The 12,492-nt window shown below is 39.0% G+C and overlaps 1 protein-coding gene across 1 annotated transcript in view; it reads left to right on the forward strand.

The window, feature by feature from the left end:
• Nucleotides 1-12,492, forward strand: part of MERTK (MER proto-oncogene, tyrosine kinase) — a 110,072-nt gene that overhangs the window by 55,347 nt on the left and 42,233 nt on the right. The window contains exons 7-8 of the mRNA XM_007470218.1: nt 1,422-1,605; nt 8,753-8,904. Coding sequence (XP_007470280.1) covers nt 1,422-1,605; nt 8,753-8,904 — 336 coding nt within the window. The remainder of the gene's footprint in view (nt 1-1,421; nt 1,606-8,752; nt 8,905-12,492) is intronic.

Raw genomic sequence — 12,492 nt, forward strand, 5'->3', positions numbered from 1 at the left:
AGGAAGTAGGTGCAGACTCTAAAGTGAAGAAACAGAGTGATTTCTGCCAACAGCCACCACCAAGATAAGCACACGGCTCCTGGTTTCTCCTCTGGTGGCTCCTCAGGCCAACTTGTACCCTCTTGTCACCCCGCGGAGTCTGCGGGTCTGAGTCAGAGGTGAGACTCGGTCCCAGCGCCACCCTCATGGTATCCACTAGGGGATTTGGAATTCCAAAATGTTGATCTGTGGCCCCTTGACCTAAATTGCAAACATAGATATCCTGAAATAACAGCATTGTGTTTCCACACCCCATAATTGCAAGCCCATTATTATCAGAAATATATTTTGTGGGTTTAAGATTTTTTTCCCCAAATTGTTTTTGGTGGCTTCTTTTTTGTCCAAAACTATTTTTGTCTTTCTGATTTTATATGTACAACATATTTTAGAAGTTGTGAAAAACATACAGTGAGAGAAAACTCTGCATGATCCCCATTCCCAGATAAGAGGTTTCCTTAAGGGAAAAGCTAGAAGTTTAGCCTAAGACTGAATTTTGCTGGGAATCTCTCTCTCTTGCCTGTGCATACAGAAGACATCTGGAGAGGGATGTGGAGAGACTGGTGGAGTTTATGGAGAAAAAGATGAGGTACAAGGACTCAGGGGAAAGAGCTGATGGGTTTTTAAAAGATTCGGAGAAAAGCTTGTTGGGTGAGGTGCAAATGACCCTTTCCTATATCTCCCCACCAAAAAATGCCATAAAATCTACACTATCTGTGTTTGCTTTTGGAGTTGAATCTATATGGGAGTGGGAATTGGGGGGGGTAAGAATAAAGGACATGCTAAAATTAGCCTCAAGGCAAGAGCAGAATTCCTCAGGAGACATAATGAAAAGAAATACAGATTTTTTTTAAAAAAAATTAAGTATCTCATCTTCTAAAGTAGGATTTGGGAAATATTTTCTCTAAAGGGTCAGACAGTAAATATTTCAGGTTTTGCCCCACATACGATGTCCCTTGTCTTTACTGCCTATTCTGTGAAACAGCTGAAAAAAATGATCAAGAAGCGAAGTGATTCTGAGGAAGAGCTACTTTTATTATGTTATATTATAATGTTATATTTCTGAAGGGACCAAGTATCACATGGGTGGATGTTATATTACAATAATTATAATGTTATGATGACGATTATTTGCTTTGTTACCTGCCGGAGTGAGAACACTTATTTTAGGCATTTTTCATCAGGTCCTCAATTGTTGCACCAAGTGAGTAGCATGAGTAATACACAGTGATCCTGGTGGGAAATTTAAGGTGTGGCCCGAAAGGAAGCAGGTACCTCCCCTCAGTGGAGCGGAAGGGCCATGTACACCGAATGCATGAATGCCCCAAGTCTGACATTCCTACCCGCTTACTAATGCCTGGTCCACAATTTTGCTCTTCATTTAGGTCGAGGAAGTTGACCCACTGAGTCATGGCTCAGTCATGATTTTTAACACCTCTGCTTCACCACATCTGTATCAAATCGAGCAGCTGCAGGCTCTGGCGAATTACAGCATCGGTGTGTCCTGCATGAATGAAGTCGGCTGGTCTGCAGTGAGCCCTTGGATTCTGGCCAGCACAACCGAAAGAGGTAATTCCTGGGGTTCAGAATGCATATTGTGCCTGATGGCACGTCATGAAACAGATCCTTCCCAGTGGCCTGATTCAGAGTTTAACTTTTTCTTTGTGTGGCCTTCGTCTCTGGAGGATAATTTTATGGAGGTGACCAATGAAAATAGGAAAGGTGTTTCCTTCTATAATTGAAAAGGGTTTAGTGACAAACCTTATACTTACTATGTATAGGGAATATTTTCTTTTACATAGGAAGATATTAATAGTAGCACACTCTTTATAGCATATATTATTTTAATTAAAATATAAATATATGAAAGTTATTACTCCTAGCATCAAACTTAAGAAAACTAATAAATGTGAAAGTGGCTAATGGTCAGTAAGCACCTACTACATGCCGGGGACCATCTTAGGTACTTTACATGCATTATTTCATTAGCTCCTCATAGCAATCATATGAAGTAGGTACTGTTGTCTCTACATTATTTTCTTATAGCAAATTTTATTTACATCTGTAAACTTTCATTTCTGTGTGCTTCTTTTGATTTCCAAGAGTTTGTATTTTTTCTATGAATATTGGGGTGAATATTGTAGTTATGTTAGATTTGAATTGTCCAGTTTCCATTATTTCCCAATTTAGAGCTCTGGATCACTCAGAACCTCTTTCCTGCCCTTAACTCCAGCCTTACATAATCAGTGCTCCAATTTTAATACAGACGGTGGGACAGGTCTAGGTGATAAATTATTAGGGCTTAATCCTTGCACAAATGAAACTAGTGCCAAGATTGTAAAATATCTTAAATGAGGAAGAAAAACCTCTGAGAACAATTTTTATATGGTGTTTCATTTTCATTCAGTTCAAAAAACTTTCTGGTTTCTGTTTTGATTTCTTCCTTAACCCATTAGTTATTTAGGTGTCTAACGTAGTTTCCAAATACTTGTATTAGTGATTTCTAATTTCATTCTGTTGGGGCCAAAGAACATAATGCATATCACTTGAATCCTTTGAAATGTATCAAGACTCAAATTTTACAGCCCAGAACATGGTCTATCTTGATAAATGTTCCATGTGTACTTGAGAATGTGTATTCTGCTCTTATTAGATGGAGTGTTCTATAAATGTCAACTTGGTCAAGTTAGTTGACAGTGTTTGTCAAATTGTATTCTTATTGATTTTATGCCTCCTTTTTCTATCAGTTATTTAGCCGGGTGCATTGAAATCTGTAGTTATAACTGTGAATTTATCTATTTCTATTTGTAGTTCTAGCAGTTCACATATTTTGAAGTTCTGTTATTTTGTGCATAACTGTGTAATATTACTATGCTCTCCTAATAAATTGGCCACTTTATCATTATGAAATTATTTTCTTTATCTTTGGTAATATATTCTGTGAAATCTATTTTATCGATATTAATAATAGCCATTTTACTCTTTCTTTTGATTACATGGTGTATCTTTTATTCATACTTATTTTTAACTTACTTGTATCTTTATATTCAATGGGTATTTCATGTAGGCAGTACTTTACTTCACAATCCTTCCCTTTAAATTGGGGTATTTAATCCATTAAAATGTAATGATATCATTCATATGGGTAGATTTACATCTGTCTTCTATTTGTTCTGTCTGTAATTTGTTCCTCTTCTTTTGGGTTAATTGGATGTTTTTATTCTATTTTATCTCCTTTTTGACTTATTAGCCATAACGCTTTTTTTCTGTTCTTTCAATGGTTGCTTTAGGGTTTATAGTATACAGGTTTAACTTATTACTATATGCCTTCAAGTGATGTTATACCACTTCAGGTATAGTATAGGAACCTTAACATAGTATACTTTCATTTTTCTTTTGATATCTCCAGATATTTATGCTACTGTTGTCACTCATTTTACTTTTACATATGTTATAAACCCACGCTAGATTGTTATTATTTTTGTTCAAATAGTCATAATCTTTTAGAGTGATTTATATAATTATAAAAAAACCTATATTTACCCAGTTGGTATTTACCCAAATGGTAGTTACCATTTCTAATGTTATTCTTTTTTTTGGTGTAAATCTGTACATATTTCCATGTGGTATTATTTTTCTTCTTCCTAAAGGATTCTTCATTACTTCTTGTAGTGTGAATCTTGGTGAGAAATTCAGCTTCTGTATGTCTGAAAGAAATCTTTATTTTACCTTTGAGGGGTTTCTTTGGACTTCAGTTTGTAAGATATTTTTATTCGGTATAGAGTTCTCGGTTACTCCACTGTCTTCTTGCTTGCATTGTTTCTGATAACAAATCTGTGGTAATTCTTAATTTATTCCTCTGTGTATAATGTGTCTTATGTCTCTGGTTTTCCTTTTGTATTTGATTTTGAGCAATTTAATTATGATGTGCCTTGGTGTAATTTTCTTTATATCCCTTGGGCTTGGGGTTCATTGAACTTCTGAGGTCTGCATGTCTATAGTTTGCAACACATTTGGAAAATGTTGACCATTGCTTCTTCAAATATTTTTTTCTGTTCCCGCCTCTCTGCTCCTTTGAGGACTCCAGTTACCCATGTATCATATCACTTGAAGTTATCCATAATTCACTGATGCTATTACTTTTTTCCCTGCTTTTCTCCTTGTGTTTTATTTTGGGTAGTTTCTATTACTGTGTCTTCAAATTCACTAATCTTTTCTTGTGCAGTATCTAATCTGCCATTAATTCTATCTAGTGTATATTTCAACTCTCACATTGTAATTTCTGGGTTTTTTTTTTTTGTATCTTTCCTGTCTCTACTTAACTTTTGGACCATATGGAATACAGTTATAATAACTGTTTTAATGTCCTTGTCTGCTAATTCTAACATCAGTCTTATTTCTGGAGTGGTTTTGATTGATTCATTTATATTCCTATTGTGGAGAGTACTTTCCAATTTTTCTACATGTCTGGTAATCTTTGGTTGGATTCCTGACATTGTGAATTTTACTTTGTTGAGTGCTAGATATTTTTGTATTCTTATAAATAGTGAGCTTTGTTTGGGGTCACAGTTAAGCTAATGGGAAAAGACTGATCCTTTTGGACATTGCTTTTAGTATTTGTTAGGCTGGACCAGAGCAGTGCTTCATCTAGGGTCAACTATTACCCACTATTGAGACAAAACCATTATGTGTACTCTACCCAGTGCTCCTTGAGCCATTAGATTTTCCAGGCTGATTGATGGGAACAGGCACTATTCCTGGCCCTGAGTGATCTTTAATCTTTAGTTTTTTTTAATTTTTTCTTTAATTTTTTCATTAAAAATTTTTATCTTTAATTTTTAATTTTTTCATGTGGTTCTTTTCCTGTCTTCCTCCAGAGTCATCCTAGTGACTCCTTTGCCGTCTCCTGGGCATTTGTCTTTCTTGGTTTACTGTCTCTCATTCTCATGGAGCACATTCTCAATTAGCTCTAGAGAGAATATATGTATAAATAAAAACTATGGGACCTTGCATGTCTGTTTGTCATACTGGATTGGTAATTTTTCCTAATAGAGAATTTTAGGTTGGAAATGATTTTCCCTCAAAATTTTAAAAGTATTTCTGCATTGTTCCTTAGCTTCATGTGTCATTGTAGAGAATTTTGATAACTTGAGTTTTCTAGGTGAACTGTTTTTTAGTTTTAATTTTTTTTAATATCTTTTCTCTTTAATCATGGTGCTATAATGAGCTGTGATGTGGGATTTGTTTCATTCATCATCATAGGCATTCAATCTAGGAATGCAAATGCTTTGGTTTTGAGACTCCTTCTTACACATTTTTTCCTTTAAAAATGTTCTTCTATTTTTCTTTCCAGATAACTGTATTAGACATTTGTTGAAACTCTTTTAATTGCTTCCTCAATTTTTTTACCTCAAATTGGCCTCCTTTTAAAAATTTTTATTCTACTTTTCTTTTGGAGATTTACTTGATTTATCTTCTAATTCTTCTGTTGAATACTTTATTGAAATTGGCAATGTAATATATAAGAATAATTTTATTTTTCATTGACAGTTTTTCCCAGTTCTCAATTATGAGAGCCTTTTCTTATCTTTGGCTATGTTAATTATTGGTTTTGTTTGTTTGTGTTTTAGTTTTCTCTAGTTCCCTACGTTGTCTCTGCCTCCTCTGAGTGCTGTGTCCTGTGTTTTGTTCTGGTCCCTGACATTCATGAAGGAGGCCTCCCCAGCCTCTTCTGATCTTCCACTGTCTCTCCTATTGAAGAGTGAAGAACCAGCGATTGATGGGAAGCTCTGTGAGCATGGGTGGGGCTTGTAGGCTTCACTGTCAGGTGATTGGGCAGCGACCTAAGTGTTTTAGTTTGGATACCCCCAAGTGTCAATATTGGCTTTCTTTCCCCTGGAGCCACTTACTTCCTCTAAAATTGAGTCTCCTGTCTGCGGCCTCAGGAATATGAACACAGCTGCTGATGCTCTAAGATCAGGTGGGGAGGAGCCAGAGGTGGAGTCCCCCTCAGTCAGTGTATGAACTTGCACTTATTTCCCTAGTTGTCAGCCCCTCATCGTGCCTCCATTCTACTGGTGTCCCAAGTCCAGTAGCTTTTCAGTTCAGAGAATAAAGCATCCTGTCTCCTGTGGGAATTTGAGGGATACCTGCCAGCTGTGTGTGGGAATAGGTTAGAAGGATCTCGAGGGCTACTTCCTGATCAAACTTTCAATCTTCCAGTTTTAGTTCCCCACTCTGGTCCCTTGGTCCTCCGCTTCTGAGCTTCTCTGTGGTTCTTTGGGGAGAATCAGTTTCCTGAGTTAATTACACCTTCTTACTCTGCTTTGCAGCTTTCAAATGTATGTTGGCATTTCTCTTCCACTGTTGACTCCTCTGTACCCTGTGAGTTTATACTGTTTTAAATTTCTTATTGTCGTCATAGAGGGGTTTTAGGAGGGAGTAGACATAAAGACATGTTGAGTCAACCATGTTTCCCTGTAAATTCTACTGTGTGACTCGTTTCATAGGTACAGCTTTAGCTATATATTTCCTAAGCTGAGATTTGCTCTAACTTCATTATGACTGCTCCTGGAATCAGCAGAGACAAAGAGGTTATAGTGCCCTTTTGTTTCCCTTTCAGATATTTCAGAAATATACAATTTAATCTCCCCTAAATACAAATACAACAACAGTTTGGTGTATATTACTGCATATTTACTTTTCCTATATGTAAGATACTTATTTTTTAATTTCTAAAATGGATCATTGATACATACCTTTTTGCAGTTTTATTCACCCCCCCAACCATTAGATATTCTTTCATATCAATTTACATGGTCTCGCAAATTCTTTTCAGTGTGGGGTAGTGAGTATTCCATTGGAAAATTATCAGAATTTATCATATCGTAATTATTGACTGAACATTACATTTATTCCTTTCTGTCACTATTATGCTTCAATGAATATAACACTACCTACAGGAGAACTTTTCTAGATTAAATTCATGGAAAGAAAATATTGGTCAGGAGGCATATTTTTTTCGGTTTTAATAGCTACAGTCACGTTCTTCCCTCCCAAAAAAAGAATGTAGTTGTGATCTTGACTTGTTTCCCGAATTATTTCGTACACATACTGTACCCACATACATACTTTTTCTAAAAAGTGCGTTAACGTTTATTATCCTTGTATATAGACATTTTGACATAAAGTGGTTATGTGGCTTGTGTAGAATTTACTATAAACCAGAGAGTGAAAACCAGCGCTAAATTCTACAGTTCGTCACCTGACCCAGCAAGTAGTATTTGACCCTCTGATCTTCATTCATGAGGTGCCTTACACACACGCACGCGCACACGCACGCACGCACACATACACGTACATATTTAAATTCATTCACTGATTAGCTCTGTTCAGATCATTAGTAACCTGGCTCTGGACTTTAAAACGTGGCTTCCTTCTGAGATCAGCAGTGTTCCCTGCTTTGTACAGCTCAAATGACCTAGAACTGATCCCCAGCTGGTGCCAGCTTCTTGACCTACTGCTGCACAGGTGTCTACTGGAGAATCCTCTTGGAGTTGTGTGTGTTTTGCTTCCCCAGGAGGAGTCCGTGAGCTCTACCTACCTCCTTCCCTGTCTTCCACCTCTTTGTTGTTTTAGTTTGGAAAGGGCTTACTTTCTAAAAGAAACTTTTATTGCAGTAGAGTTGATTTACAATGTTGTGTTAGTTTCAGGTGTACAGCAAAGTGATTCCGTTATATATTCTTCCTCAGATTCTTTTCCATGATAGTTTATTACAAGATATTGAATATAGTTCCCTGTGCTATACAGTAGGTCCTCGCTGTTTATCTATATTATATATAGTAGTTTGTGTCTGTTAATCCCAAACTCCTAATTTATCCCTCCCCCCTCCTTTCCCCTTTGGTAACCATATGTTTGTTTTCTGTCTGTGAGTCTGATTCTGTTTTATAAATAAGTTCATTTGTATCATTTTTTAAGATTCCGCATATAAGTGATATCATATTATATTTGTCTTTCTCTGTCTGACTTCACTTAGTATGATCATCTCTAGGTCCATCGCGCTTACCTTGTGTGTGTGGCCTTTTTAAGAGAATTTTATTTGAGTGGTTCTTACAAAGATTGTTGCAATATGAAAGTCATTTGTTTGATAGAAATATCGAGCTGTCTTGTCAAACACACTAAAGTAACCCAAAAATATATTTCAGAGCTCACAGAGCCTAAAAAGAGCAAAGATTATATGCAACAAGACAAAACCTATTTCTGCATTTCCTATTTCTTGCTCGGACTGCTTTGCTTACCAGCCTGTCACTAAACATCTTGAGGAAATGCAGGGATCATTTTGTTTGGAATCTTAGACACAAAGCTTACTCTTTTAAACTCATGATGTCTTAATGGTCCTCGATTGAAAAGAAGGTGAAAGTCCACTATTTTTTTTTTAAATGTGACATCGAAGAGATTTTATCATGAAGGAAGCGTTGTAAAATGAGAAGAACTAACATTTTCTGAGTGCCTACAGTGAACTAGACACTGTGCTAAGCACTTACGTATAATATCTTAATAAATCTTCATAGAAATGTATGAAAGTCCACTATTAATCTCAGTCTCGTTTGAGTGCCTTTCATAGAAAATTTAAAAACCAAACGTACAAAAACCGAGAGTGACTCTCCATGTGCCTTTCTTCGTACTTCCTCATCCTTCTCTCCTTTCTCTTTTGTAGCCCCGTCAGTAGCACCTCTGAATGTCACTATATTTCTGAATGAGTCTAGCAACAAGGTGGATGTCAAATGGATCAAGCCTCCAATTAAGCGGCAGGATGGGGAACTGGTGGGCTACCGGATCTCTCACGTGTGGCAGAATGCAGAGACGTCTGTAAGTCTGAACTTTAACAGAGTGCACTTGTCTTCTTGGATTTGCTGATTTAATACTGCTTTAGGGGCTTTCCTTTTGTCGTGAGAAGGCCTGATATTATTGGGTTAGGCAAGGCACCTTTCAGTGGGAGATAAACAATGTAGTAAAAATTAGAAGTGCCTGAAAAGTTACAAAATTCCAAGAAATCATTGGGGCTTTCCTCACTCACTCTTCATCCATTCATTTATTTCATTAGTCGATGTGAATAGAACTCATCCTCTGTTGTCACCTGATTCTTGCCTTCAGGGAACTTAGGCTCTTTAAGGAAGACAGTGTGAACTACCGAGAGGGGTTACCAGGCTTAGCAGTCCTGCAATTCATAACCTCTTGGAAATTCCAGAAGATGATTGCCAGGGAAGCCCCCCAGCCTCATAGAGGATGGCAAGAGTAACTAGACCCCGAAGGAGAGGGTTGAGCAGGCCAGCACGTGGATTGGCACAGCCCTGAAGGACGTGCTGTATAGCACAGCTTTGTTAGACGTGACTCCAGTCAAGCCCAGAGGGCCATCTGATTTTGATTGCCGAGAGGTCTAAAGATGGTGGGAACATCTGACCCAAGACAGAAGTGGTGAGGGGGACAGCTGACTGTGGTTAGGTGGGCAGCTCCCAGACAGGCCCCTTTCCCACTTGAGAAAGGAAGAGGGTTGAGGTGACACTGACTTCTCATGACGCAGAGGATCTGTAGCAGAGCAGACGCGCTGGCTTTATTCTCAGGACTGTCTCTTCTTTACCGCCATTGTGGAAAGCATGCTTTGTTGTTTTGTGTTGTGTTGTTTTGTGTTGTTACAGTCCTCCTTGATCTAACCCTGGTAATAGGTCAGACTTCAGCATCCTCGTGGCATCTGTAGGGAGCATCACAGGAAAGTTACAATTTCTTGGCACGAGAGAGGAAAGGGGTGAACAGCTGCACTGACTGATGATGTCCAGGCTTTGTGTCGGTCACCTTTAACCTCATGTCACCCAGCTTTTACCAAAACTGCTGTCTTCCAAAAGAACAATTTGAATTTATTTTTTTTCTTTTCCTGCCTCAGTTTACCTATCAGGAAGCAGACTGTCGGAAGCGGTAGTGATGGAAAAGGAAGAGAGCTTAGAAATCCGTGGTTTGTTCTGCCTTATAGTAGATGATAAAAGGATGCTATTTGTACCAGTGAAAACCCTGCTTAAGAGAGTTGCAGCTATGAGACAAGAAGTCTCTCGCTTCCTGGTCTTCTGTCTCAGAGCATTTGTGCAAGGGGCCTGTTGACCACATTTGCACACTGTCGAGTCACGGGAATCAAATGCCTCTCTTAGAGGATGGCTCCTGATTACAATACTACATTCTTAGTAGAGATACATGGAGGTCCAGCGATTGCATTCTGATTCAGTAGGAACTTTGGTTGGTAGAAGATAGTGATTCTCAGCAGACACTTGAGTGATGTAGGAACGAAGCAGTTTCTTTAAAGAGCTGCAGGTCATCCCTTCTCCTTCTCCCCTGGTGTGGGTGAAAGATACTTCTATAGGGGGGACCCCTGAAGCAGAGGCATGCTGAAGGGCAGGAGTGATGAAAGCCTTACAAATGACATGACGAGGCCAAGGAGCCTAACACACAAGTGCCGTTAACACCCAGCCTTGCATTCTCTCTGCCCTTTGTTCAGAATGCTCCCCTCTGTAGTGAGAACAATACCTCCACAGTTAGGGCTGTGACCTTTCCAGTCACTACCTCCTTGGAGATGCTAGATCATCCCAGCAGGAAGGTCATTTGCATTGTACTCATGCTCTCCTGTGTGCATCGCGACAGTCTTGTGACAACAGAAGACTTAGTGGCTCACTTTACTTTGGGTAACATTCTCTGTGGCAGCTAAGCTCCCAGCTCACCAGCTGCAGCTGGAGACAAATAAGAACACTGAAGAGAAGCTCAGCCTGGGAGGGGCCTAACACTCCCTTCCAAAGTGAAGCTTGAAATGACCTCTGTACCCATGACTTCGGTTCCCTAAACTCCCTTCTTTTCCGAAGGGCAAGAGTTAGACACAACTTCCTCTCGAAATCGTCCTTTTATTTTCATTTTAAAACTCTTACTAGGGACTTCCCTGGTGGCCCAGCAGTTAAGACTCCACGCTCCCAATGCAGGGGGCCTGGGTTTGATCCCTGCTCAGGGAACTAGAACCCGCACACAGCAACTAAGACCCAGTGCAGCCAAATAAATAAAACTAAAATAAATATTTTTTAAAAAGAAAGAAAACTGTTACTAAAATTACATCTTCTTTATGTAAGGTGATGAAATTGGATATTTTTGGAAGATATTCTTATTTATTACTCTAATAAGGGAGGGGTTTTTTGTATGGAATTTCAGAACATTCTTGAAGCAGTCTTTGGGTGGGTTATTACAGTTTGCTGGAAATTTAGTTTTCAAAATTTGTACCTTCAGTATCCTACAACTGTTGTGTCACTTTCAGACTAAGAAACTCCTGGTATTTACTGTTATGGACATTTACTGTATCCTGATGAAGCCATCAATGTTTTTGCTCTCTTTTTCTTGCTGTCCCTTGCCTTCCAAATCAAAGCTTAAAATACAAAGGTCAGGGTCAAGTACAATCTGTTCTCCTTGAAGCCAGAGCTGTGCCTTGCGCATCTTTGTACCATCTGAGCACAGGACCTTAAACTTGCTTTGTAGGCATTTATGGCACTATGAACTTGATGTATGGACCTGACTGACATCTAAACCAGCAGGAGGATTTCTCTCTCTGAATGGGACAGTCTTTTATGAGTGTGGACTGGTATTTCTTGTCCCATTCCCATAAAGTGTCAGTAGACCTGTGAGAATTCAGTGAGCAGATAAGTGTATAAAATACTGCGTATTATACCCCCTTCTGGAAGACCCACAGTGTATACTGGCAAGTTCAAGGTTCTCCAGTGTTCTGCAATAAATAAATCTGTTTACCTTGGACCGAGATTTGCCCGAACTTTAGACAGAGACTCATTTTTATACGTGTCATTCTTGTAGAGCTCATTGTATTGGGATTGGGGCTCTAATGCTGGTTTAACTGGGTTTGGAAAGGGTGGAGATCTTTCATCAGAAGGAAGTTTCATAGCCGATTGTGGTGGGCCAAGAGACATGACATGTAGAGCCAGCTTATTTAAAGACACAGGGAAGCCACAGTGCACTCAAGGCTTCCTTCCTTGGGCCCAGACCCCTGCCTCCTAGCAAGCTGCATGCCTGGAGGGTAGATGTGCCCACTGCCTCTTCCCTTTCCTCATTTCTCCCTCTCACTCACTGTCACAGGAGGGCAGAGCCTGCGAGCTAGTGTCATTTTAAGGTAAAAAGAACAGGTGAGGTTCTTGTGAGACAGGCCAGACAGGGGTCTGAAACATTTCTGAAACCCAAGAATCCATCAAGGATGGTACCTCTTGCCTGGAAGAGAAAGCTACAATGAACAATGAAGAGTGACTCCATGAATGGGTCAAATAAAATTCTTGGTTTGGGAACTAGACAGCCTTGATTATTTTCTCTAACGCACCAAGACTTGAAAGATACTACTCGCTCAGTTCTACCCTAGAGCCTTACAGTTATAGG

Source organism: Lipotes vexillifer, unplaced genomic scaffold (assembly GCF_000442215.2).
Source record: "Lipotes vexillifer unplaced genomic scaffold, Lipotes_vexillifer_v1.1 scaffold1139, whole genome shotgun sequence".
In the NCBI taxonomy this organism is placed as follows: domain Eukaryota; kingdom Metazoa; phylum Chordata; class Mammalia; order Artiodactyla; family Lipotidae; genus Lipotes; species Lipotes vexillifer.